General features: G+C 38.0%; 1 protein-coding gene, 1 long non-coding RNA gene and 1 pseudogene across 8 annotated transcripts in view; 1 reads left to right on the forward strand and 2 right to left on the reverse strand.

Annotated features, from left to right (window-relative positions):
* LOC102409318 overlaps positions 1–27,040 on the forward strand; it is a 266,263-nt gene that overhangs the window by 8,117 nt on the left and 231,106 nt on the right. For 4 of the 6 annotated variants that reach the window (XR_006552366.2, XR_006552370.2, XR_003110746.2 and 1 more), the window contains exon 3: positions 6,544–6,663. The exons of 1 other annotated variant lie outside the window; for it this stretch is intronic. This is a non-coding gene — a long non-coding RNA (uncharacterized LOC102409318). Of the gene's footprint in view, positions 1–6,543; positions 6,664–15,893; positions 16,129–27,040 lie in introns of those variants that run through there. One more of the 6 variants, XR_006552368.2, reaches the window with a different exon arrangement.
* Positions 14,935–15,047, reverse strand: LOC112586320 (annotated as a pseudogene).
* MYOZ2 (myozenin 2) overlaps positions 16,134–27,040 on the reverse strand; it is a 39,603-nt gene continuing 28,696 nt past the window's right edge. For both annotated transcript variants that reach the window (XM_044946067.1, XM_025290638.2), the window contains 2 exons: positions 24,992–25,175; positions 16,134–16,580 (listed from right to left, as the gene is read on the reverse strand). In XM_044946067.1, the coding sequence (XP_044802002.1) occupies positions 16,346–16,580; positions 24,992–25,175 (419 nt within the window). In that variant the 3' untranslated portion in view covers positions 16,134–16,345. The remainder of the gene's footprint in view (positions 16,581–24,991; positions 25,176–27,040) is intronic.

Genomic DNA, 27,040 nt, shown 5'->3' on the forward strand with positions numbered 1-27,040 from the left:
ACCTTTTCCAGTCCTGTGGCCACTGCTGAGTTTTCCAAATGTTCTGGCATATTGAGTGCAGCATTTTCACAGCATCATCTTTTAGGATTTGAAATAACTCAACTGGAATTCCATCACCTCCACTAGCTTTGTTTGTAGTGATGCTTCCTGGGGCCCACTTGACTTTGCATTCCAGGATGTCTGGCTCTAGGTGAGTGATCACACCATTATGATTAGCTGGGTCCTGAAGATACTTTTGGTATAGTTCTGTGTATTCTTGCCAACTCTTCCTAATATCTTCTGCTTCTGTTAGGTCCATACCATTTCTGTCCTTTATTAAGCCCATCTTTGCATGAAATGTTCCCTTGGTATCTCTGATTTTCTTGAAGAGATGTCTACTCTTTCCCATTTTGTTGTTTTCATTTTTTTTCTTTGCACTGAGCACTGAGGAAGGCTTTCTTATCTCTGCTTGCTATTCTTTAGAACTCTGCATTCAAATGGTTCTATATTTCCTTTTCTCCTTTGCCTTTGTCTTCTCTTCTTATCACAGCTATTTGTAAGGCCTCCTCAGACAACCATTTTGCCATTTTGCATTTCTTTTTCTTGGGGATGGTCTTGCTCCCTGCCTCCTATACAATGTCACAAACCTCCATCCATAGTTCATCAGGCACTCTATCAGATCTAGTCCCTTAAATCTATTTCTCACTTCCACTGTATAATTGTTAGGGATTTGATTTAGGTTATACCTGAATGGTCCAGTGGTTTTCCCTACTTTCTTCAATTTAAGTATGAATTTGGCAATAAGGAGTTTATGATCTGAGCCACAGTCAGCTCCCGATCTTGTTTTTGCTGACTGTATAGAGCTTCTCCATCTTTGGCTGCAAAGAATATAATCAATGTGATTTCGGTATTTACCATCTGGTGATGTCCATGTGTAGATTCGTCTCTTGTGTTGTTGGAAGAGGGTGTTTGCTTTGACCAGTGTGTTCTCTTAGGAAAACTCTGTTAGCCTTTGCCCTGCTTCATTTTGTTCTCTGAGGCCAAACTTGCCTGTTACTCCGGGTATCTCTCTTGACTTCCTACTTTTGCATTCCAGTCTCCTGTGATGAAAAGGACATCTTTTTTTGGTGTTATTTCTGGAAGGTCTTGTAGGTCTTCATAGAACCATTCAATTTAGCTCTTTCAGCATCACTGGATGGGGCATAGACTTGGATTACTGTGATACTGACTGGTTTGCCTTGGAAATGAACAGAGATCATTCTGTCATTTTTGAGATTGCACCCAAGTACTGCATTTCAGACTCTCATGTTGAGTGTGATGGCTACTCCATTTCTTCTAAGGGATTCTTGCCCACAGTAGTATATATAATGGTCATCTGAATTAAATTCACCTATTCAAGGTAAATTAGAAGCGGTCAAACAGGAGATGGGAAGAGTGAACATTGACATTAGGCATCAGTGAACTAAAATGGACTGGAATGGGTGAATTTAATTCAGCATGATAATGGTTTGAGCAAATTATTTCCTCTCTTGGTTCAGCAGTTTAAGTAAGACTGTTTTGAGGTATTTTGTAATGATGTCATTTCATTAGCCAATGTAAGTTTGTGTTCAAAATACTAACTTTTTTGTTCCATTATTTTGTTGTTATGAATTGGTATTAAGGCACGTTTCACAAATTTTAAAGCCCTTAGTTTTTTTGGACACAGATGCTTGTATTACTTCAGTACATCAGCATCTTCATCATCTGTTTCCTTCATTTCTTTAAAACATCCTATTATTTTTTGAAGTTTTAGTCCATATTTCTTAAGATTTAGTATTCTTCCTCCATTTTTATATTGCCAAAATTAATGATAACTTGTTTGTCTTCAGCTCAGTCATTGAGGAAAATGTTTGTGAAGGTTGGATCCTTGATATTCAGTTCCAGCCATAACCCACATTAACCCCTTGTGGCAACATTAAAATTATTTAGAAAGCTAAGTAGAGACCATGTTTAAGGGCAACATGGTATCATAAAAAGTATGACCTTTAGATTTGGACAGACTTAGGTTCTATGGCAACCCACTCCAGTGTTCTTGCCTGGAGAATCCCAGGGACGGGGGAGCCTGGTGGGCTGCCGTCTATGGGGTTGCACAGAGTCAGACATGGCTGAAGTGACTTAGCAGCAGCAGCAGGTTCAAATCCTGACTTTACTGTTTATTGTGTGTGACCTTGAGCAGTTAGTAACTACTCTAAAACCTAGTTTCCTCATCTGTACATAGCGGTGTTTCCTAGCTAATCCCTAACTGGATTGCTGGTGACAGGCAGGCCACTGCTCTGGGCATATATTTGCTTGATTTTATTTTTTTTTTCTAGCAGTGTTTTGTAATCTGAGGAAAAGAATGAAAAAAAAACAGTGAAATTGCTTGCCTTCAAAAGCAACGTATTTGACAGAAAGAATGGATAGAGAATTAGGGAACTCTCTTGCTCTCAAGTAGATGTATGCTGTGGGGAGGTTAGTTTACCTCTTAACTTTTCTTGATCCTTAAAAGAAGAAATTGGACCACATGATTCTAAATTCTAAAGATGTGAAATGAAGGAGTCTTTTCCCAGTTGTTACCTAATTACAAAATATGTCAAGAATAAGTGCTTTATGCAAAGTATTTTATTTAACTTTCCTAACAATGGTAAAGTGTTAATATTTGGATATGATTAATATCCTGATTTTACTAGTGTGTGAGAAGAGTGCAATTGTGCGGTAGTTTGAGCATTCTTTGGCATTGCCTTTCTTTGGGATTGGAATGAAAACTGACCTTTCCCAGTCCTGTGGCCACTGCTGAGTTTTCCATATGTGCTGGCATGTTGAGTGCAGTGCTTTCACAGCATCATCTTTCAGGATTTGACATAGCTCAACTGGAATTCCATCACCTCCACTAGCTTTGTTCATAGTGATGCTTTCCAAGGCCCACTTGACTTCACATTCCAGGATGTCTGGCTCTAGGTGAGTGATCACACCATCGTGATTATCTTGGTCGTGAAGATCTTTTTTGTACAGTTCTTCTGTGTATTCTTGCCACCTCTTCTTAATATCTTCTGCTTCTGTTAGGTCCATACCATTTCTGTCCTTTATCGAGCCCATCTTTGCATGAAATGTTCCCTTGGTATCTCTGATTTTCTTGAAGAGATCTCTAGTCTTTCCCATTCTGTTGTTTTCCTCTATTTCTTTGCATTGATTGCTGAGGAAGGCTTTCTTATCTCTTCTTTCTATTCTTTGGAACTCTGCATTCAGATCCTTGTATCTTTCCTTTTCTCCTTTGCTTTTCACTTCTCTTCTTTTCACAGCTATTTGGAAGATCTCGCCAGACAGCCATTTTGCCTTTTTGCGTTTCTTTTCCATGGGATGGTCTTGATCCCGGTCTCCAGTACAATGTCACGAACCTCCATCCATAGTTCATCAGGCAGTCTGTCTGTCAGATCTAGTCCCTTAAATCTATTTCTCACTTCTACTGTATAATCATAAGGGATTTGATTTAGGTCATACCTGAATGGTCTAGTGGTTTTCCCTACTTTCTTCAATTTAAGTCTGAATTTGGCAATAATGAGTTCATGATCTGAGCCACAGTCAGCTCCCGGTCTTGTTTTTGCTGACTATACAGAGCTTCTCCATCTTTGGCTTCAAAGAATATAATCAATCTGATTTCAGTGTTGACCATCTGGTGATGTCCATGTGTAGAGTCTTGTCTTGTGTTGTTGGAAGAGGGTGTTTGCTATGTCCAGTGCATTTTCTTGGCAAAACTCTATTAGTCTTTGCCCTGCTTCATTCCGTATTCCAAGGCCAAATTTGCCTGTTACTCCAGGTGTTTCTTGACTTCCTACTTTTGCATTCGAGTCCCCTATAATGAAAAGAACATCTTTTTTTGCATGTTATTTCTAAAAAGTCTTGTAGGTCTTCATAGAACCATCAACTTCAGCTTCTTCAGTGTTACTGGTTGGGGCATAGACTTGGATTACTCTGATATTGAATTGTTTGCCTTGGAAACGAACAGAGATCATTCTGTCATTTTTGAGAGTGCATCCAAGTATGCATTTCGGACTCTTTTGTTGACCATGATGGCTACTCCATTTCTTCTGAGGGATTCCTGCCCGCAATAGTAGATATAATGGTCATCTGAGTTAAATTCACCCATTCCAGTCCATTTTAGTTCGCTGATTCCTAGAATGTCGATGTTCACTCTTGCCTGTCCACTTCCAATTTGCCTTGATTCATGGACCTGACAAAGGTTCCTATGCAATATTGCTCTTTACAACATTGGACCTTGCTTCTATCACCAGTCATATCCACAACTGGGTATTGCTTTTGCTTTGGCTCCATCCCCCAATTGCACTCATCTCACACACTAGTAAAGTAATGCTCAAAATTCTCCAAGCCAGGCTTCAGCAATACGTGAACCGTGAACTTCCAGATGTTCAAGCTGGTTTTAGAAAAGGCAGAGGAAGCAGAGATCAAATTGCCAACATCCATTGGATCATCAAAAAAGCAAGAGCGTTCCAGAACAACATCTATTTCTGCTTTATTGACTATGCCAAAGCCTTAGACTCTGTGGATCACAATAAACTGTGCAAAATTCTGAAAGAGATGGGAATACCAGACCACCTGACCTGCCTCTTGAAAAACCTGTATGCTGGTCAGGAAGCAACAGTTAGAACTGGACATAGAACAACAGAACAACAGACTGGTTCCAAATAGGAAAAGGAGTACGTCAAGGCTGTATATTGTCACCCTGCTTATTTAACTTATATGCAGAGTACATCATGAGAAACGGGCTGGAAGAAGCACAAGCTGGAATCAAGATTGCCGGGAGAAATATCAATAATCTCAGATATGCAGGTGACACCACCCTTATGGCAGAAAGTGAAGAGGAACTAAAAAGCCTCTTGATGAAAGTGAAAGAGGAGAGTGAAAAGGTTGGCTTAAAGCTCAACATTCAGAAAACTAAGATCATGGCATCCGGTCCCATCACTTCATGGGAAATAGATGGGGAAACAGTGGGAACAGTGTCAGACTCTATTTTTTTGGGCTCCAAAATTACTGCAGATGGTGACTGCAACCGTGAAATTAAAAGACGCTTACTCCTTGGAAGGAAAGTTATGACCAACCTAGATAGCATATTCAAAAGCAGAGACATTACTTTGCCAACAAAGGTTTGTCTAGTCAAGGCTATGGTTTTTTCAGTGGTCGTGTATGGATTGTAGAGTTGGACTTTGAAGAAAGCTGAGTGCCAAAGTATTGATGCTTTTGAACTGTGGTGTTGGAGAAGACGCTTGAGAGCCCCTGCACTGCAAGGAGATCCAACCAGTCCATTCTAAAGGAGATCAGTCCTGGGTGTTCTTTGGAAGGAATGATACTAAAGCTGAAACTCCAGTACTTTGGCCACCTCATGCGAAGAGCTGATTCATTGGAAAAGACTCTGATGCTGGGAGAGATTGAGGGCAGGAGGAGAAGGGGATGACAGAGGATAAGATGGCTGGATGGCATCACCGACTCGATGGACATGAGTTTGAGTGAACTCTGGGAGTTGGTGATGGACAGGGAGGCCTGGTGTGCCTCAATTCATGGGGTTGCAAAGAGTTGGACTCGACTGAGCGAATGAACTGAACTGAACTGAACTGAATATCCTGATTTTAGAAATAGTGAAAGTTAGGTACTTAGCACATTGTCTGCCATATAGGAGGCACTCAATAAACAAACTGAATTATTTAATAAAAGATCTATCAGTTAAGTATGACATCTGGTTACAGCCAGGAATTATAGTAAGTCAAAATGAGGAAGGCAATGTGTGCCATACTAATAAATCCAGAAGTAAAGGCCAAAACCATCTAGGTTTTGATTAAAGCTATTGCTAGAATTTTTGTGCATGAATGCAATTTCTCTTTAATTTTTTGAAACCAAGTTTTATACCATGTTATATTTGTATAATTCTTTAGAATCTTAGAGATGGAAAGGATCTGAGAGATTAGTTTGCCAAAATCCCTTATTTTACAGATGAGAGCACTTAAACTGAGGGACATGCTAAACACTGATAAAAGCAGGACTAAAATTCAATTTCTAGTCACTTGGAATTTGCCTGGTATAAAATATTTTCTGTGATATATTCTGAAATTTCACAGGAGATAGCAGTCTTTTGTTTCTTAAAGTACAACCAAATTTCTTCCATATTCAAACACTGTTGATAAACAAAATTGACACTTTTGTCCCTTTCTGAAAGACAAGGGAAGGGAAACAGAAGAAACAAGTCAAGAGCGTTTCACAGGTAAAGGTTATCTTTTTCTGAATTGTGATATCTGTAGTAGTATTCTGACTTTATGAAAAACAGTATGGTTTTCAGAAATTTACCAAACTTAATTTCCTACCTCTTGGGAATCTAACAAATCTAAGTCTCTGCCATGTATATGTGTGCACATGCACACACATATACCCACACACACATACTATTGTGTATCTTAGACTGAGTTGTTTTTGATGTAGTTCTTTAAGAAATACAATAGTGTAATAACAGTATGTCTTTCACTTATTGCATATTGGCTGAAGCCACAAACCCAAAGGAAGTTGCCCTGGAGAGCACTTTGCTTTGTAAAGATGGCAAAGATATTGCGGGCACCAGTGTTTTCAAGTTGAACTTCCTTGTTGAAATTCACTTCACAAAAGAAAGTAAGTGTGTTGTTTAATACAGTAATAAAATTATTGGAAAATATTCAGTGATAGAAATATTACTAAATATTACTATACAAAGAATTATAGGTAAAGGCAGAAATTTTAGAGTATTTAATTTCTTTATTTTGTAACTGTTAGTGGTCTTGAATTTTCAGTCTCTTGTCTGTAAAACAAGCCCTCAAACTGAAATTATGCTGGAGGAAAAAAACAAACTTTTGGCAGGTAATATCCCTGGAATGCCTTTTTGTAAATTTTTAAATCAAAGTTTCTGATTAAATTATTTTCTATAAGTTTTGCTCTGCTACTGTTTCAGATTCTTTTAATTCTGAAGAACTCTATCAAATTAGTTATAATAGTTTTGATGTGATGGAGAAAAGCAATTCCAGTTACCAATAACAATGCTGACATTTCCTTTTTAAACAGTATTTAGTAGTAGGTAGAGCAGTAATTTTCAAACATCTTAGACCGCAACCTAGAATAAGCAGTATATTTTATGTTGTAATCCAGTTTATAAGAACACATATTAAAAAAAAAAAGTAGTTTCCTGAAATAATACTGTTTCTAGTGGTATGCTCTGATATTTTCTTTTATTCTATTCTGTTTCATTTGAAAAGCTTCTAACCTAAGTTAATTTTTACATCACCTAACAGGACAGAACTATAATTTAAAAGACATGGACCAAGAGGTTTTTAGTGGAAGGAGCAACATTTACGCTTTCCTTTTAATACTAAAGAGTATGGAATTTTACTCCCTTCCAGTTAGGAAGAATATTCATTTTGTTTCAATATTGTTATATTAACATTTTTTTTTTTTACTGTTTAAAGTAAAATTTTTTAACATTATTTTTTTAAAAAAAACTTTACTCTCTGTTTCTACATTTTACTGACATTATCCTGACTCACGGTTTTATTTCTTTGTGGCTAATAAATAAGGTATACAAATTATATAAGGCTATATTTATATAGATACAGATAAATATGAAATCATGTACAGTGTGTTATGTCACCAGAAGGTGCGTTGATTGTGCCCGTGGTCTGGATGATTGTGTTCTCCACTGAGATAGGAGAGGGAATAAGATAGTGGGAGGAGTGTTATTAGAAGATCAGAAGCAGAACCCTTGGGTTCTAATTTTAGACATGCAATGTGAGACAGTGACAGTTTCTTCTCAGATCTAAGTTTCTATTCCTTAAATAAGGGAATTGATATAAACTATTTCAAGATAGAGGCTAATTCTAAAGTGCCATGGTTCTAAGTAAATGATTGTTTATTTAAACCAAAGAGAGTTAGTATTATGCTAGTAACAGTACTAGTGGCTTGTATTTGGTAAAAGAGTAACTGTTTTCATTATTCTAATTATCTATATATTAATATCTAAAATATTAATATCCTTTTGTATTAATAAGAGGACCCTTAAATAAACATCAGTGTATGGATTTGTACAAGTGGCATAGTCTAATACATTCTGATAATTATGATCATTAGCCATAATTAATATTATATGTAAATGCATCTGAAAACATAATTTTTTTGTGTTGCTATTCATCTTAGTCTGTTCAGGCTACAATAACATAGATTGAGTGCCCTGTAGACAACAGAAATTTATTTCCCGTAGTTCGAGAAGCTGGGAAGTCCAAGGCCAAGGTGCTGACAGATTGGTGTCTGGTATGAATGTACTTCCTGATTTATATTTGGCCATTTTCTCTCTGTACTCACATGGGGAAAGGGGCAAGAGAGCTTTGTGGAATCTCTTATGAGATTCTAATCCCATTCATGAGCCCTACATGCTTATCATTTAATTACCTCCCAAAGGCTCCACCTCCTAATACTAATCATATGGGAGTTAGGATTTCAACATATTGATTTTAGGGGTGCCATGCACCTTGTCTATAGTATTTTAAGTTTAATGTCTCTTTAGTAGATTTTGATGAGTTTTTGAGGAAACTTATTATAATAATTATATCCACATCCCTTTCTATGTATCAGAAGTAAAGAATGTTTCTTGGATAAATGTGGTCTGTGTTTGCATTTGACTTTATGTTCTGAAATAGCAGCTGAGCCTAGAGTGCTCAGCTGACCCAGAAGACAGCCTTGCAGGAGACCTGCAACCTGAGGCAAGTCGGTTAGAATCTTCATTAGCTCTAGTTTCTCATACAGGTAGAAGTAAGGTAAAATAGGTATTAGGTACTGAGTTTAAAGTTAAGCTTCGAAAGTAGTCCTGCTTTTTCAAGATAAGTTGGAAAAGAAGAAAAAGTTATTTCAGGTTGATTATATTTAGGTAAGTTTTCCATTATGTTAGCATCATGCCTCAGTTCTTTAAGCAATGTGGCAAAAGGACTTTGGGGTGAATGTTTTTATTCATTGTACTACAGAGATGACTGTGCCAAAACATTCGAATTCAGGGGCTATGTACTTCATGATTTGAAATATTCCAAGCAGGTGCATGAATGAACAGTCATTTTAGTTTTTTAAAAAAATGAAGGATTATGTAGCCATCTGTCCTTGGGAACTCCTTTCTGGTTGTCTAATGTAGTTTCTAAAAGAGGTAGGGTATACTGATTGAGAGAAATAGCCATCATATTGATTTTTTTTAATTCTCAAGTGACCTACAAAGTATGTGAATGCTCACAAGAAATCACACTGTTCTAGAAAGATCCTAAAAAGTCTACCCTAACTGCAATTTTGAGTCTGAGAGCAGAGTTGGCATTAATGCTTATGCTAAAAAATAGTCAGGCAGTGTTAGTGTTTCTGATTATACATGTGTTTAATATACTCACTGCTCCAACATATTTTACTTCTAAATCAGGGTCAAATATATTTATCCCAAAGCAGTTCCAGCGTAACCTAATCTAACTTCATTCTAAATGTCTTTGCTTTCTTACTGTGTGGTCTTGATAATTTTTTGTTACTAATAATAGCTATTTATCCCCATAATTAAGATGAATTTATTTATGTAAAAAAATTTTATTGTTCTTCACTATATATCAGGCATAGAGCATACAGCAGCTAATAAAAAAGGCAGTCTCTATCCTCAGAGAGCATTCATTCCAGTGGGTGAGATCAATAATCAAGGAGTAAATATATTGTGTGTGGCAGCTACAACTTGTGGGTCTTAAACAACGTAGTTGACTGAGAGCCCCAGTTCTCCTTACTCTGACTTCCATCACTGCATTCGTGCTGAGTCTGCCTTTCACAGTGTGCTCCCAGCCAGTGAGTAACCATGACAGTGACCCTAAGGCAGACATGTTGCTGAGAAACACTGGACCTTTTCTGCAGATGACCTTGGCTCGCAGATCTTCCAACAACCTTGCTGAATTTTCCCTGGACTGTCAGGCAGTCTAGAACATATCCATATACTTCCACCTGAGGTCCCTTAGGTCTCTCCCAGCCTTTCTTTGACCTGTTTCCCTGTTTTCCTAATAAAATTGTTACCGATTTAACTGCATCTTGGCTTCTGCTTCTCAGAGGACCCAGACTAATACATTGTTAGGAAGTAATAAGGGTTATAAAGAAAAACAAAAGCACAATAAGGGGTTATATGTGTGCTCTCTTAAGTAAGGGTGGTCAGGGAAGGTCTTAAGCAGAAGTGGCCTGTGAAACAGAAATAGTTGGACAAAATTCCAGAGTAAAGTAAATTGCTTGAGATTATATTATTAATTAGTGATAAATCAGCAAATAGCTGGCACATTTAAATGCAACTACTGTTTTATATGCAGTTTATAAGTAAGTGATGATAAAGAAAATGAATGAGAGTATTTAGGTGACAGTTCATATTAGACAATTGATATACATAGAACAAAACTACTTCAGAAGGAGTGAGGAGAAAGCTCTAGAAACCATAGAATAATGCAGTTATTTCTTTTCAGCCTACTTCATTCTGGCATTCCTTTCTTCCCCCTGTTCTTTTATTTTACTAGTGCTGCAGTTTCTATACCAATTCTATACCAAATCAGCAGAATTTACCTTTTTTCTTTCTGACTTTTTCCGGTTCTGTTTCCTGAACTGTCTCCATCTCCTACACTGCCTAAGTTGTTGTTGAAATGTGTTTCAAAATATTACACAATCCAGAATAATAAGCACATTCATTTTGAATCTGAACTATAACCTCTTAGAAATAGCTCCCTTGCCATCTGCTCTTTGCCCATATGCACCAAATCTTCCTGTTGAAATCACATTATATTGAGAAGTCAGGGGAGGTTTGTATCCTGATTTGAAATCTAGTTCTTTCATTTAAGGAATTTAAATAGGGACATACCTTTTTTTAATCTAATAATACATCATCTTCAGCTATTGAAATTCTTATACAGTTTTACAATTTTGCTTTTTTCTTAGCTCTGAAAAGTTAAACTTTTTAAAGCATTATAATTTTCTAAAAATCCTTTTGTGTATTTGTGAAGTGCTTTGATCAGTTAGTTTGAAATAGATTCCCCTTGCTTGTTCTTTTGGCAAAAACCTGGCATTCTTCCACCTTTCATAGAAAGTAAACTGCCCTTCTTCCTACAGAATAGAGCATGTGGAGGTCGAAAGTATTTTTCATAAGAAAAGGGGCATTCAGAGCAATACTTAGCTAAGCTTAATAAAAAGCAGTTGTGGCTGAGAAACTGCAATGATGTCATGTAAGTTTTATCTTGCATAAGCAGCAGAGTGAGGAAATTCCAGAATTAATAAGTCTGCTGGTACAGCTGTGCCCTGAGTTGGAAAGTTCAGGATGTACTTTTCACTCTCACTGACTGGACATTTTGCTCCACATCAGCCTTTGTGAAAGTAATTGGCTCTCTCCATTTCCAAGCTGCTAAAACATTTATAAATGAGTCTATTTAGAAAATGTGAAATTTTCAGTGGATGCAGTAAGTGATCATTTGGACTAAAAATTATTTTCCATATTTACCTTGATTTTGTAATAACCAATAATTAGTTACTTTAAATTATCAAGTCCTTTCAAATATTGAATTAAGAAATGGAGTATTAGCCTTGAGAAATGATTGAAGTGAATGAAGAGTTAAAAGCCAAGAATGAACATTGGTCTAGTTGTTAATGTAGCTCTAGTATTATCCAGAAACCAGCTGACCAGCTGATCAACAAGAAATTGGCTAAATAAAATAGATATAATTTTATGACCCAGAATTCTGTTGAACAGTATAATACAAATTCTTCTAAAGTTTTGAAAAGTAGAAAATATTTTCATTTAAATGAATGTGTTTGGTGTGTTATTACACTTCATTCAGCCTTATGGGTATTAGTGTTTTATATTTCTGTCCTCTATTTCCTCTTCTTTCTCCCTTCTTTGTCCTTACGGGGGAAAGGGGGAAAAAAAAGATTACATGGAACAGTCCATGGAATTACAAAAAGAGTTGGACACAACCAAAAAAAAATTTTAATAATTAAGCATGCATATTGCTTGTTTGAAAATCTGAAAGTTTAGCTTTTTATGATTATGAGTACCTGAATGACTTTAATGGATGACTCTAAAATTACTCAATTTATAGATATATTTTTGCAAAGTTAATATTAATATGATGGATATTTTTTATTATTTTGTCTAGTAATAAAATAATTTTAAGGTTGAAGTTATTTCTGAAGGAGAAGTTATGAATTATGAGTTCTTAGAGCATATGTTTTAGATTCAGACTCACCAAGTTCTTCCACTTTGAAGCTAGTATTAAGCTAGTCACTCTAGTTCCCTGAGGCTCACTTTTCTAACACAAAATGGAGATTATTTATAATACAGTTCTCACAGGATAATCACAAAAATAAAATGATGTTAAAAATACAGGGAATTCCCTAGCAGTCCAGTGGTTAGTACAAGGTGCTTTCACTGTGATGGGCTGGCTTCAGTCCCTAGTTGGGGAACTGCTGCTGCTGCTAAGTCGCTTCAGTCATGTCTGACTCTATGCGACCCCATAGACAGCAGCCCGCCAGGCTCCCCTGTCCCTGGAATTCTCCAGGCAAGAACACTGGAGTGGGTTGCCATTTCCTTCTCCAATGCATGAAAGTGAAAAGTGAAAGTGAAGTTGCTTAATTGTGTCCGACTCTTAGTGATCCTATGGACTGCAGCCCACCACGCTCCTCCGTCCGTGGGATTTTCCAGGCAAGAGTACTGGAGTGGGGTGCCATTGCCTTCTCCGAGTTGGGGAACTAAGATCCTGCAAGTCTGTGTGGTATGGTACAGCCAAAATAAATAAATATAATATTTTAAAATACACATTAAGTAGCCATTATTAGGCTTTTTTTTTTTTTTTTTTTTTTTTTTCAAAATACTCACTACACCGTTAAGTAGTGAGTATTATGCCTGGCATTTAGTAGTCCATCAGCAAATGTTATTTTTATTCATTTTCTTTTAACTTTTTTTAAACTTTTTTTCTCTTCTGTTTCATTTTCCATATGTACAAATGTGGGTGGAAAAAAATGCCAGACTTTCACTGTTCTGAAAAAGCTATCATATTTCTTCAGACTTAGAAAGATTTAGCTGCTTTTCAGATCAGTGAAAAACCCATTCAAAATTCCTTTCAAATTCTAATTGTGTAGCAACCAGAGTGTGAAATTTGGCATTTCTAAAGGTGTCAGACAGCTGAATTAGAATTAATAGACACTTCCCAGGAAAGGAAGAAATACAATAGTGAGCAGAGAGTTATTCCATTATTTTCTAACCAATTAAAAAAACATACTTAAAAATTAAAATATTTTCCTTTATGAAATGGAGAATACTGTTCTATAGCTAACATCTTTAATTGCTGATCCCCTTTTGGTGATTGTCAGAGTGGTGACACTGAGCATAGAGTTTAACTACTTTGAGATAATTACAATAACATAATAAAATTTCAGTGTAATGAAAAAAATAGCATTTTGAATTGCTAATAAAGAACTAAACCATTTCATCAAAATGCATAATAGAATAGGACTAATTCTTTTTCTTTTTTAAAAGATTAAACAAAAAAAAAGCATGAAGGTTCTCTGATATCTAGAGTTTATTACAGATGCCAACACTGTTATTTTAAAACAGGTAAACGGGGAATTCCCTGGCAGTCCAATGGTAGGAATCTGCTTTCTCTGCCAAGGGCCCCGTTTCAGTCTCCGGTCAGAGAACTAAGATCCCACAAGCCCGCTTGGTGTGGCCAAAAAAAAATTAAATAAAATAAGTGAAATGAGTAAACACCAAAACATAAAACTAAAATATCTTAAAGATATATTTTAAATAAAACAAATTCCCTACAATGATAATATGTATAAATATATTGATATTGTTCCTTTCTAGAGATTGCATTTTTCATAAGCATTAATTTTTTTAATTTCTCTGCTTTCAAGATTGAAGATCATCAAAACAACTGTTGCAGGAAGGGGGACCCCTTCCAGGGCCCGAAACTGGGCTGTTGTCTGACACTCGGAAATGAATTGTCCGAGGAGACACATGTGCTGACAAAGCAAGAGATTTTATTGGGAAAGGGAACCCGGGTGGAGAGCAGTAGGGTAAGGGAACCCAGGAGAACAGCTCTGCCGCAGCTCTCAGTCTTGGGTTTTATGGTGATGGGATTAGTTTCCCGGTGGTCTTTGGCCAATCATTCTAATTCAGTCTTTCTTGGTGGCACACGCATGGCTCAGCCAAGATGGATGCTAGCGAGAGGGATTTTGGGAAGTGGACAGACACGTGGTGTCTCCTTTCGACCTTTCCCGAACTCTTCTGGTTGGTGGTGGTTTATTAGCTCTGTATTCCTTATCAGGATCTCTTGTTATAAAACAACTCATGCAAATGGTTACTATGGTGCCTGGCCAGGGTGGGTGGCGTGTGCCACCAGGAAAGACTCTGAATTAGAATGATTGGCCAAAGACCACCGGGAAACTAATCCCATCACCATAAAACCCAAGAGTTCTCCTGGGTTCCCTTACCCTACTGCTCTCCACCCGGGTTCCCTTTCCCAATAAAATCTCTTGCTTTGTCAGCACATGTGTCTCCTCGGACAATTCATTTCCGAGTGTCAGACAACAGCCCAGTTTCGGGCCCTGGAAGGGGTCCCCCTTCCTGCAACACAACCACCAATTTCAGCATTAAAGTGAAAGAAAGAAAGAAAGTGAAGTTACTCAGCCGTGTCTGACTCTTTGCAACCCTGTGGACTGTAGCCCGCCAGGCCCCTCTGTCCATGGGGTTCTCCAGGCAAGAATACTGGAGTGGGTTCCCATTTCCTTCTCCAGGGGATCTTGCCAACCCAGGGATCAAACCTGGGTCTCCTGCATTGCAGGCAGATGCTTTATCCTCTGTGCCACTAGGGAATCCCAAAAAGCCTACGGTACCTGGTATTCCCAGGTGGTCTCCCATCCAAGTACTAACCAGGCCCAACCCTGCTTAGCTTCCGAGATCAGACGAGATCGGGCGTGTTCAGGATTACATACTTTTATAAATATGTGATGTTGCTACATGCCATTTTCATTACTCTGTTGTGTACTTTCCTTCTTCCAGTCTCCTAAACTTAATCTGGTAGGTAGTTTTCTGTGTATGAGACATTTCTTCTCTGATATAAACATCTACCACAGAATGTTTAACTGAATTGAAATGGGAAGAATTGGTATTTATTTCTTTCCAACTCTATGTTGTATATTCAATCATATTTTTAAATATACCTATAACTTTATGTTAATTTGAGTCTTTTATACTAATATTTTCATATATTTATGACAGAAATGTGCTGTATTACATTCAAATGCTCTTGTCTTCTTCCATTTCTTGCTTTTGTTTTATGGCATGTACTCCCTAGAGCTTAAGGATTTGAGCAGAATTTAAAGATTCAGCAGAGAAAGCTGCTAATTCAAATTACATACTTTCTCTCTCCCTCATATACATACTTATTTATATGTCTATTAGCATGTGTCTTGTTATTACTCTTCTAAAAATGTATTCATAAAGTTGAACCTAAATAACACACAACATTAGGATTTGCAGAACTTGAATTCCAAGTATACCTTGGTCATGAAAACTACAGTAGTATGACGTTCTTTGAGTCATTTTCTCTCCATATCGTAGACTTAATACTAGACAACAATAATAACCCACTTGAACTCTGGAGACTGTCATCTGGAATAATTATCTGATGATTCAAAGCATGTTGAAAAATACAAAGCAATTTCAAAGTTCTAAGAAATTTGAAATTTTAAGAAAGACTATTGAAAAGACTTTATCTAGACAAGTTATTTTATCATGGAAGCTTGTCAGAAAAGAAGAACCCAACCCTTTTCTCCATCAATAATGCTTGTATATCAACTTCTATAGCTTTCATCCCTTAAATAAAACTCTGAATTAACCTAAATATTTTTGTGCTGTATTTTGATTCTAGATCCATCTAAAAACTTTATTCAGGAATAGCTTATATTAAAGGCAACAAAGATGAAACCCTTTGTTGTCAGTAACTTTTCTGGACTTTTCCAGTGTGGAGACCGGATTGTTTAACCAAGCGGTAACAAGATTATGAGTAAAGACAAGTGAGTTAAAAGTTTTTTGTTTTTTTTTTTAATAAGATTTTGAATTGTTTATTAGATTTTGATCTGAGATTGAAATTAAATGCCATAAAAGGAAAAGTGCTAAATTGCTATTAAATTATTGCTACTAATGAAGAGTGTTAGTGGCTTTGCCAGTAAGTAGAATAATAATACAGCAACATTTATATTCAGAGGTTTTTGTCGAACATACAACTTTCTTTTATAGGTCTTCTGATTCTGGTATGGTGTTATCCTCTGTAGGTTCAGTTGTTATAACTATAGGAATATTCTCAGATACCCATCCCTTCGGAGTCCTATTAAAGGACCGTCTGCCAGAAAGAGGATTGGCAAAGGCCATGAACCTGGGATCTGTTAGAAGTAGTAGGTCAAAATCTGGAACCTTGAATTTAACCATTTTTGATGCTTTTTCAAAACCTCCAAATGGGGTGGCAACTCTGTGAGGAGAGAAAAGAAAAAGAATAAATTAATATTCAAATTTATTTGCCAGAAAATAGAAAACAATTTAATGCATGATCTTATGGGGCATGTTGTCCTGTTATAGTCTTAGTAGGGTTTCAATTTTTGACCTCTGAAGTAAGCGTTTCCATTCAAGGACCATACCCTTATGATAAAACAGATATTTGATAATGAATTTGTGTAAAGACCTTTTGTATGTACTCTTAGTTTTGGACTGAACCTTTCTGTTCCCTGGACGCTGAGTCATCACACACATTTCTTGCCTTCCTGCCTTTGCTAACAATGTTACACTTGCTTATTTCCTCTAGGGGAGGAAAAAAAAAAAGGTAATTCCTCCCTCTCTCCTTTCCACCTGTATATATCCTGTGGCCTTTAAATTTTAACTTCCCCCTAAATAGATGGGGAAACAGTGGAAACTGTCAGACTTTATTTTTCTGGGCTCCAAAATCACTGCAGATGGTGACTGCAGCCATGAAATTAAAAGACGCTTACTCCTTGGAAGGAAAGTTATGACCAACCTAGATAGCATATTCAAAAGCAGAGACATTACTTTGCCAACAAAGGTTTGTCTAGTCAAGGCTATGGTTTTTCCTGTGGTCATGTATGAATGTGAGAGTTGGACTGTGAAGAAGGCTGATCGCCGAAGAATTGATGCTTTTGAACTATGGTGTTGGAGAAGACTCTTGAGAGTCCCTTGGACTGCAAGGAGATCCAACCAGTCCATTCTGAAGGAGATCAGCCCTGGGATTTCTTTGGAAGGAATGATGCTAAAGCTGAAACTCCAGTACTTTGGCCACCTCATGCAAAGAGTTGACTCATTGGAAAAGACTCTGATGCTGGGAGGGATTGGGGGCAAGAGGAGAAGGGGACGACAGAGGATGAGATGGCTGGATGGCATCACTGACTCGATGGACATGAGTTTGAGTGAACTCCGGGAGTTGGTGATGGACAGGGAGGCCTGGCATTCTGCAGTTCGTGGGGTCACAAAGAGTCGGACACGACTGAGCGACTGATTTGATCTGATCTGAACTACCCCAAGCCCTCACTCCCTTTCTTAACCAAATTCCTATAACATTGATTGTTTTATGTTAGTCTTATAGTGCATCTGTTAATAATATGGCATTTGGTATTGTCAGCTTCTATTTTTCAGAATATGATTTGGTTTAGGTCATCTGTGAATTATAAATTCTTTGAGGGTAAGAAATATATCTTTGCGTTTTTCTAGCTGTGCCCCAAAAACATCTAAATCCTTCTACTCATCTGAAGAAAGTCGACCTTCCTTATCTTGGCATTCAAGATGTCACAGTTTAGCTTTCTTTGATTTAGCCATTAATTAATCATCCAGTGCCAGGCACATTTATAAATGCTGGGCATATGGCAGTGAGCAATGTAGTCAGAGTGTAAGGTTTTATATTTCTAGTGAAAGAGATAGCCAAAAAATAAACATGTAAGTTATTTATACTTCAATAAAAATAATAATTTTTTGTTTTTAATAAAGCACTAAACATACAGACAAATATTCAGTAATAAGAGCTATGAGAAATTTAAAATAGGGTGATACCATAGAGCATAACTGAATGACTAGATAGGGAGAAAAGACTTCTCTGAAGATGTGACATTTAAACTGCCATCTGAAGGTCAGAAGTTAGCCATGGACAATATAACAGAAGCACTTCAGCATTTCAGATAGAGTAGCTAATACAAAGAATCTAAGGCAGAAATAATATTGACCTTTTCAGAAAAGAAAGAAAGCCTATGTTGCTAGACAAGTAAGTGAGGGGAATGGTAGAAGGAAGAGAGGACAGAAGGGTAGATTGTGGGGAAATCCATGTGTCCAGTGAAGAACATGGATTTCATTCTAAGTGTGAAGGAAAGATACTGAAAACTGAAAAAGGTCAGTTTTCATTCCATTCCCAAAAGCAATGCCAAAGAATGTTCAAACTACTGCACAATTGGGCTCATCTCACATGCTAGTAAAGTAATGCTCAAAATTCTCCAAGCCAGGCTTTAATAGTACATGAACCGTGCGTGAACTTCCAGATGTTCAAGCCGGATTTAGAAAAGACAGAGGAACCAGATATCAAATTGCCAACACTTTTGGATCATAGAAGAATAGAGAATCCCAGAAAAACATGTAATTCTGCTTCATTGACTACACTAAAGCCTTTGACTGTGTGGATCACAACAAACTGTGGAAGATTCTTCAAGAGATGGGAATACCAGACCACCTGACCTGCCTCCTGCAAAACCTGTATGCAGGTCTAGAAACAACAGTTAGAACCGGACATGGAACAACAGACTGGTTCCAAATTGGGAAAGGAGTACATCAAGGCTGTATGTTGTCACCTTGCTTATGTAACTTCTATACAGAGTACATCATGAGAAACGTTGGGCTGGATGAAGCACAGCCCAACTCAAGATTGCTGGGAGAAATATCAATAATCTCAGATATGCAGATGACACCAGCCTTATGGCAGAAAGCAAAAAGAAACTAAAGAGCCTCTTGCTGAAGGTGAAAGAGGAGAGTAAAAATGCTGGCTTAAAACTCAACATTCAAAAAACGAAGATCATGGCATCTGGTCCCATCACTTCATGGCAAATAGATGGGGAAACAATGGAAACAGTGACAGACTTTATTTTGGGGGCTCCAAAATCACTGCAGATGGTGACTGCAGCCGCGAAATTAAAAGATGCTTGCTCCTTGGAAGAAAAGCTATGACCAACCCGGACAGCATATTTAAAAGCAGAGACATTACTTGGCCAACAAAGGTCCATCTAGTTAAAGCTTTGGTTTTTCCAGTAGTCATGTATGGATGTGAGAGTTGGATTGTGAAGAAGGCTGAGCACCAAAAATTGATGCTTTTGAACTGTGGTGTTGGAGAAGACTCTTGAAAGTCCCTTGGACTGCAAGAAGATCAAATCAGTCAATCCTCAAGGAAATCAGTCCTGAATATTCATTGGAAGGACAGATGCTGAAGCTGAAGCTCCAATATTTTGGCCACCTGATGCGAAGAGCCAACTAATTAGAAAAAGATTCTGATGCTGGAAATGATTGAAAGCAGGAACAGAAGGGAATAACAAGAGACGAGATGCTTGGATGGCATCACCAACTTAATGGACATGAGTTTGAGCAAGTTCCAAGAGATGGTGAAAGACAGGGAATCCTGGCGTGCTGCAATCTATGGGGTCGCAAAGAATTGGACAGGACTGAGCAACTGAACAACAAAAACAGGAGTGGTATAACTTGAGAAAATTTTAATAAAGATTACTCTGGCACCTGTTACTGTGTGAACAAGTATAGGTGGACAAGAATGAAAGAAGAGGAGATACGGTACCAATTCAGGTAAGAAATGACGGTAGCTTAGATTTCAGGTGTTTTCCTTGAAGAAGTGGGGGGTTTTAGGATGTGTTCTACAGGGAGGGTCAACAGGATATGCTGACAGATTGGATGAAAATTGTGAGGGAAATGTAAAAATCAAGGATTATTCCACAGTTTAGAGTTTCAGTAGCTCGCTGGTAGAAGGCAAGGAGAAACAGGTTTGATGTTTGTGTGTGTGGAAAAAAATGACTTTGACATCATAGTGGAAAGGTCAATCCTGCTAGTTTTACCCTATACACTTTCATTTAGTCTTTGTTCCAGTCATACTGGTATACTGCTTGCTCTTCGCCTTGTTGGAGAAGGAAGTGGCAACCCACTCCAGTGTTCTTTCCTGGAGAATCCCAGGGACAGAGGAGCCTGGTGGGCTGCTGTCTATGGGGTTGCAGAGTCGGACATGACTGAAGCAACTTAGCAGCAGCAGCAGCAGCTTCTCCTTGTGCTCTCCAACGTCATTGCATTTACTCACTCATTTTTCTCTGCCTGGAGTGCTCTGACCGTCATTACTGACGTTTCTAAATCCCCTTTAAGTTTTAAGTATGTTCTTTAATTTATACTTAAGTATTTGATATTTAATTTTATTCTTGAAGTTTTCCCTGTTCTCCCACAGCCAGAACTAAACTATTTCTCCCCTAAGTTTCCATGAACTCTATTTTTACCTCCCTGTAACCTCATTTTCATCTTTCATTATATTCAATAGTCTGTCTGCCTAATTTCTTATCAGACTACACTCCAAGATGACTGGAATTCTCTCTGATATATCTTTATATCTTGCTCAATATACGTAACTGTTTAATGTATTTTGCCTAGAGGATCCTCGTAAACATTTGGACAATGGAATTGGCAGGACTATAAATTCTCCAGTATTGTGGAGATCATTTTAAAGCCTAGAAGAGATCTGATTTTCTTTGAAGCTCAATCACCTGTGATCTTTCTTGACTATCTTAATTTCTGGATGATAATAGTAAGGGACTATGGAGTCTAGTAAAGTAAGGAGGAAATGAAGGATGGACTTTGAAAAATGAGATGGGTTTGATGTGTGGACCTGAAGCATGATTGAAATAAATAATAAATGAAAAAATTAAAAATGAAATGTGGTAGTGAAATGCTTGAAATTTAGATTTTGAAGATGATGCAGATATTGGTTGGCTTCCCTGGTAGCTCAGTGGTAAAGAATCTGCCTGCAATGCAGGAGACCTGGGTTGGGAAGATCCTCTGGAGGAGGGTCTGGTAATCTACTCCAGTACTCTTGCCTGGAGAATTCCGTGGACAGAGGAGCCTGGTGGGCTATAGTCCATGAAGTCACACAGAGTCAGACATGACTTGAAGTGACTAAGCAGCAGCAGTAGCATAGATATTGGTAATGGCAAACTTTAAGGAAGGTCAGTAGTGACTAAGATGGGATTGAGAGAGAGATCCTTGAAAGCAATACAGTCAAGGACTTAAAAGGGCTGAGAGTTCAGTGAATCATTTAAGCCACCAAAAAGTGATGACAGGAATAGTCCTGGGGAAAAAGACTGAGAGCCAGATAAAATCTTCAGTGTCCACAGGGTAGATAGGTGACCTCAATGATGGCTATAGCACATGTCACTATGTCATATATTGGATTGGCCAAAAATTTCGCTTGTTTAGGATTTCCATAAGATGTTACAGAAAAACCTGAAAGAATGCAGGTTTTGGCCAAAGCAGTAGTAGTATAGAATCTCATGTCTTGCTATGTGTGCTTAGTTGCTCAGTCGTGTCCGACTCGTTGCAACCCCTTGGACTGCAGCATGCCAGGCTCCTCTGTCCATGGGAATTCTCCAACCAAGAATACTGGAGTGGATTGCCATGCCCTCCTCCAGGGGATCTTCCCAACCTAAGGATCAAACCTATGTCTTCCCCATTCCAGGTAAATTCTTTACCATAAGTGAAAGTGTCAGTCACTCAGTCGTGTCTGCTGTTTTCTATCCCATGGACTGTAGCCCGCCAGGCTACTCTGTCCATGGAATTCTCCAGGCAAGAATACTGGAGTGGGTAGCTATTCTGTTCTCCAGGTTATCTTCCTCAGCTGGGGATTGAACCAGGATCTCCTGCATAGCAGGCAGATTCTTTGAGCCACCAGGGAAGCTCTCATGTCTTATTGGCCCATAATTTTCTTGTCTTCTAGTTTTTTTTTTTTTTTTTTCTGAAGAACAGTATGTTTTACTTTCTGTAAACATACATCTTTTCTTACATCTTTTCTCAAGATGGCTGGCCTCTTACAATATTTCCCCAAATCACTGTGGAAAATATGGATAACAACAGATTACTGAGTAATGCATTAACTTCAGTCTAATGCAGGATTTGAGCAATCATATCAGTATAGTCTTGGACCTAAAACCATGTCCAGGGCCTAAAACCATTACTCTGGGGGTGAGAGAGATTGGTTAGGAAAATAACTTTAAGAATTTAAATTATCAGTCAGGTGCTTTGTGATCATTAAACTTCAGAAGGCATAGTAATAATGAAAGCTAATATTTATCAACAGAGTGCTGTGTACCTGCTCTGTTAGTATGGAAATCACCTTGTGATCTTGTTAAGCTACAGATGCTAATTCAGTCAATCTAGTATGTGTCCTGAGATTCTTCATTTCTAACCAGTTCTTAGGTGATGCCAGCACAACTGGTCTCACCACACTTTGAGTACCAAGGCTTTACATGATTGTCTCATTAAATTCTCAAAACAACTACTTGAGTTGATTATTTTTCTATCCCCTTTTAATAGATGAAAGTGAAACACAAATAATTAAATGACTTACCCAATGTCACCCACCTAATAAGGTATGGAATCAGAATTTAAACCCAGGTATTCAGACTCACTGAAGCCTGCTCTTCTATACTGCCATTTGTTGTACCCCTTGGACATAATTCTTAAGGAGTATTGGGCCTTCTGAGATCATTTCTAAGTAGAGCAGTATATTGAGGACTCACATCTGTGATATAAGTGAGTGATTTAATGTCCCACATTTTGTCATTTGATTTAGTGGATTGAAGAGTCATTAAGAATCAAATTTGACTCAGTAAAACTTCATATTCTTTGATGTTCACGATGTCCAAGACAATGTTTTGTCATTTTGGAAGTTTACCATTATAAACCTATAATTCATTTGTTGGTTCATTCATTTACTCATATAAAAAATTGTGTGTGTGCGCGCTAAGTTGCTTCAGCCGTGTCCGACTCTTTGAGACACTGTGGACTATAGCCTGCCAGGCTCCTCTGTCCATGGGATTCTCCAGGCACGAATACTGGAGTGGGTTGCCATTTCCTCCTCCAGGGGATCTTCCTGACCCAGGGATCAAACCCGCATATCCTGTGTCTTCTGCCTTGACAGGCAGGTTCTTTACCACTAGCGCTACCTGGGAAGCCCGATTATATCTAGATACTCTACTATATGCTATGAATTCAAAGATGGAAAGATTGTAGTAGGTCTTAATTTCAATGAACTCACAAACAAGAAAAGAGAGAAATATAAGTAGGGCGTGGGGGAACACATCATGGACTAAGATAGTTACTTTAAGGGAACATTTTCCTGAATACAGAGGAACTTGGAAAATTTAGAGCCTGGGATCTGATCCAAACACTTTTGTAGGGCACAGTGCAAAATGAAAACTCGGGACTCTTTGTTTAAAGCTTGTTAGGAATTTCAGACATTAAAGCAAAAGTTTAAATCAGCTATGGCCTTTTTAATTGTGGGGCCCCCTGCAATTGCACAAGACACACATCCAAGGGAGTATAAGAGTATATTGTTATCCATTGGATACAAGAGGCTGGAGTTGAACATTATCAGATTTAGGGTGAATTTGGTCAGTTAACCTTGTATTTGGAGAAGGCAATGGCACCCCACTCCAGTACTCTTGCCTGGAAAATCCCATGGATGGAGGAGCTTGGTAGGCTGCAGTCCATGGGGTCGCGAAGAGTCGGACACGACTGAATGACTTCACTTTCATTTTTCACTTTCATGCATTGGAGAAGGAAATGGCAACCCACTCCAGTGTTCTTGCCTGGAAATCCCAGGGACGGGGGAGCCTGGTGGGCTGCCATCTCTGGGGTCGCATAGAGTCGGACACGACTGAAGCGACTTAGCAGCAGCAACCTTGTATTTATTAATTCCAAAAATCACTTTTATTCTTTTATTTATTTTTTCTGAATTAAATGAAGAAAGAAATGTTCTTCTGCCACTGAAATCCAATATTTGAGTTTGGTGTTTAGTGCATTAGCTTTTCCCTTTTCATTCAGTATGTTTTGTTTTTCCCTCTTAATTTTTGGGTAACTTTCTTCTGTAAATGAAAACATTCCCGTCCATTTCATCACCCATCTCCTACCTCCTACCACTTATCCAGTGAAAGATTGTTGTTTCAAAAGCAGAATTTTCTTTTCTTTGGCACCATTTGAGACTGTATCCTGTTTGTTTAAAATTTTATTGCCTTCAGACACAAAGTAAACTTGTTAACAGAAATGTTAAACATTCAAAGTGTGAGACTATTTGTAAGATTTTTAAGATCTCTGAAAATAGTTTCAAGTTTTATTCAGTTAGAAAAGCAAAATATTCCACTGAAAGATTTGGAATATTCTACTAAAAAATAACTGTGCATCTCTGTAATTCCCATAATATAATTTCTTTGAACACAGATCTGACTTAAAATGATTTTTTACAGTTTGTCATCTATGTAGTGACTAACAAGATTGTTTGGAGCAACACATAAACTAATATCAACTTTCACATTAGAAATCAATATTAAAATTGCTTTTTAAAATGTTGGAGATGATCTTATAACAGTGATAGTTTGTGATTCATAGCCTTCATTTTTATACTAAAAATGTACCATATTAGTAATATTGCAAAAATGAGTCTTTGCCTAGGCAGAGATATTATATATTGCTTGTAGTTTTTTGGTTTTTTTTTTTTTCCTACCAGGGGATTCAGTTCTCCATACTGTGATATAACAGCCTTTGTATTGCATGCTGAAGTGTCATCCAGGGTAATTGAATTACCTGTTAAAGCTCCTGTAATCAGGCAATTCTGCCTTTCCTTCAGGCTTGAAAAATTTAGGGTATAAAGCCTCTAAAAGCTCCGGATCATTGCTAATGGCCTGTTCCCAGGGCGACTGGTAGTACTTAGGGACAGCTGTGGTGTTGAATCTTTCAGGAGGAATTTCCTTCAGTGGTCCAGAATATCCTTTGGAAAAATATTGCAAGAATAAGTAAACACAGAGTTCCTGAGAGTTACTAAATTCCACCTAGCATTTTACCATGTTTAATTTTTCATACAGGGGTAAATTTACGAAGAATGCATTCTTTTTATGATCTCTCAGAAAAGAGTAGTCCTACAGCATTAGACATTTTTAAATCCCTTTAAATTTATGGAATTTTCAAAAGAAACCACTTAGTGTTTCACTTTACCAAATTATACAGTTAGTTTCTTCCTTGACTGTCGTAGTATATATTTGTTCAGTGAAACTATTAATTGTGCACCTTACATTAATTTATACTAGGCCTTATATACCACAGTTACTGCATTAATTTAGAAACTAGGTTCTGTGGAAATATCAATAAAGACAGATCTCCCTTCCCTGGGAGCTGATTCTTTATAGGTAATGTTCAGATGTTGACTATCTAAAATTGCTGCATGCTTACATGCGGCTAAGTTGCTTCAAGTCGTGTGTGACTCTTTGGACCTCAGCCCTCCAGACTCCTCTATCCATGGAATTCTTTAGGCAAGAATACTAGAGTGGGTTGCCATGCCTTCCTCCAGGGCATCTCGTGACGCAGGGATCAAACCCACAACTCTTATGCCTCTGCATTGGCAGGCAGGTTTTTTTGTTTTTTTTTTGTTTGTTTGTTTTTTGTTTTTTAACCACTAGTGCCACCTGAGAAGCCCAATTTTTTTTTTTTTTTGTCCTTGGATGTGGGATCTTAGTCCCCGACCAGGGATCGAACCAGCGCCTGATGCTTTGGAAGTGCAGAGTCTTAAGCACTAGACTGTCAGGGAAGTTTCAAGAATACTGGAGTGGGGTAGCCATTCCCTTCTCCAGGGGAATCGTCCCAACCCAGGGATCGAACCCAGATCTCCCACATTGCAGATGGACTCTCTACCTTCTGAGCCATCTGGGAAGCCTGAAATTGCTGAGTGACCTGTCAAATGTTCAAGGTTCAAAATGGTGAAGTAGCTTGCCTCCACTGTCTTTGTCAGGCCCTTATTCCCTGATGTGCCTATCCTTTGTTTACATCGTTCCTGAGGATTTCTAACCTAACGTTTCTGCTTCCAGTCTTACCTCCTCAATTTATTCTTCTCCCATGAGCCAGAAGTTTTCTGTAAGTATCATTTAAAAATCACACAATTCCTGGCATAAATGTGAAACCATTTTCACATATATTAACTGACATTCTTCAGGTCTTCAAAGGCAGAACTGTTTACTTTCCAGCTACACTACCTTACTGTCTAGTTATCTCTTTTAAATAGTTCTCTCTTCTGTCATATCAGAACCTCTGCTATGCAGTCACTGCTACTTTTAGGTTTCCGTGATGCTCTTTTCCTTCTCTAAAATGTTTTCTCTTTTTATTATGTTCAGATCAGTCGCTTAAACCATGCCTAATCTTTCTATACACTAAAAATTAGTTTCTCTTTTTCAAAAACTCTTGATAATTCCACCAATAGGCGCTATTTGTTTGTAGTAATTTAATTTTCTTCTGATTGTCTCCAGCATCAAATGGCAGTCTCTTCAATAGGCTGCTTTACTCTGCTTCAGTTCAGTTCAGTTCAGTTCAGTTGCTCAGTCGTGTCCGACTCTTTGCGACCCCATGAATCGCAGCTCGCCAGGCCTCTCTGTCCATCACCAACTCCCAGAGTTCACCCAGACTCACGTCCATCGAGTCAGTGATGCCATCCAGCCATCTCATCCTCTGTCGTCCCCTTCGCCTCCTGCCCCCAATCCCTCCCAGCATCAGAGTCTTCTCCAATGAGTCAACTCTTCGCATGAGGTGGCCAAAGTACTGGAGTTTCAGCTTTAGCATCATTCCTTCCAAAGAAATCCCAGGGCTTAA

The sequence above is a fragment of the Bubalus bubalis genome, chromosome 7 (genome assembly GCF_019923935.1).
Source record: "Bubalus bubalis isolate 160015118507 breed Murrah chromosome 7, NDDB_SH_1, whole genome shotgun sequence".
In the NCBI taxonomy this organism is placed as follows: domain Eukaryota; kingdom Metazoa; phylum Chordata; class Mammalia; order Artiodactyla; family Bovidae; genus Bubalus; species Bubalus bubalis.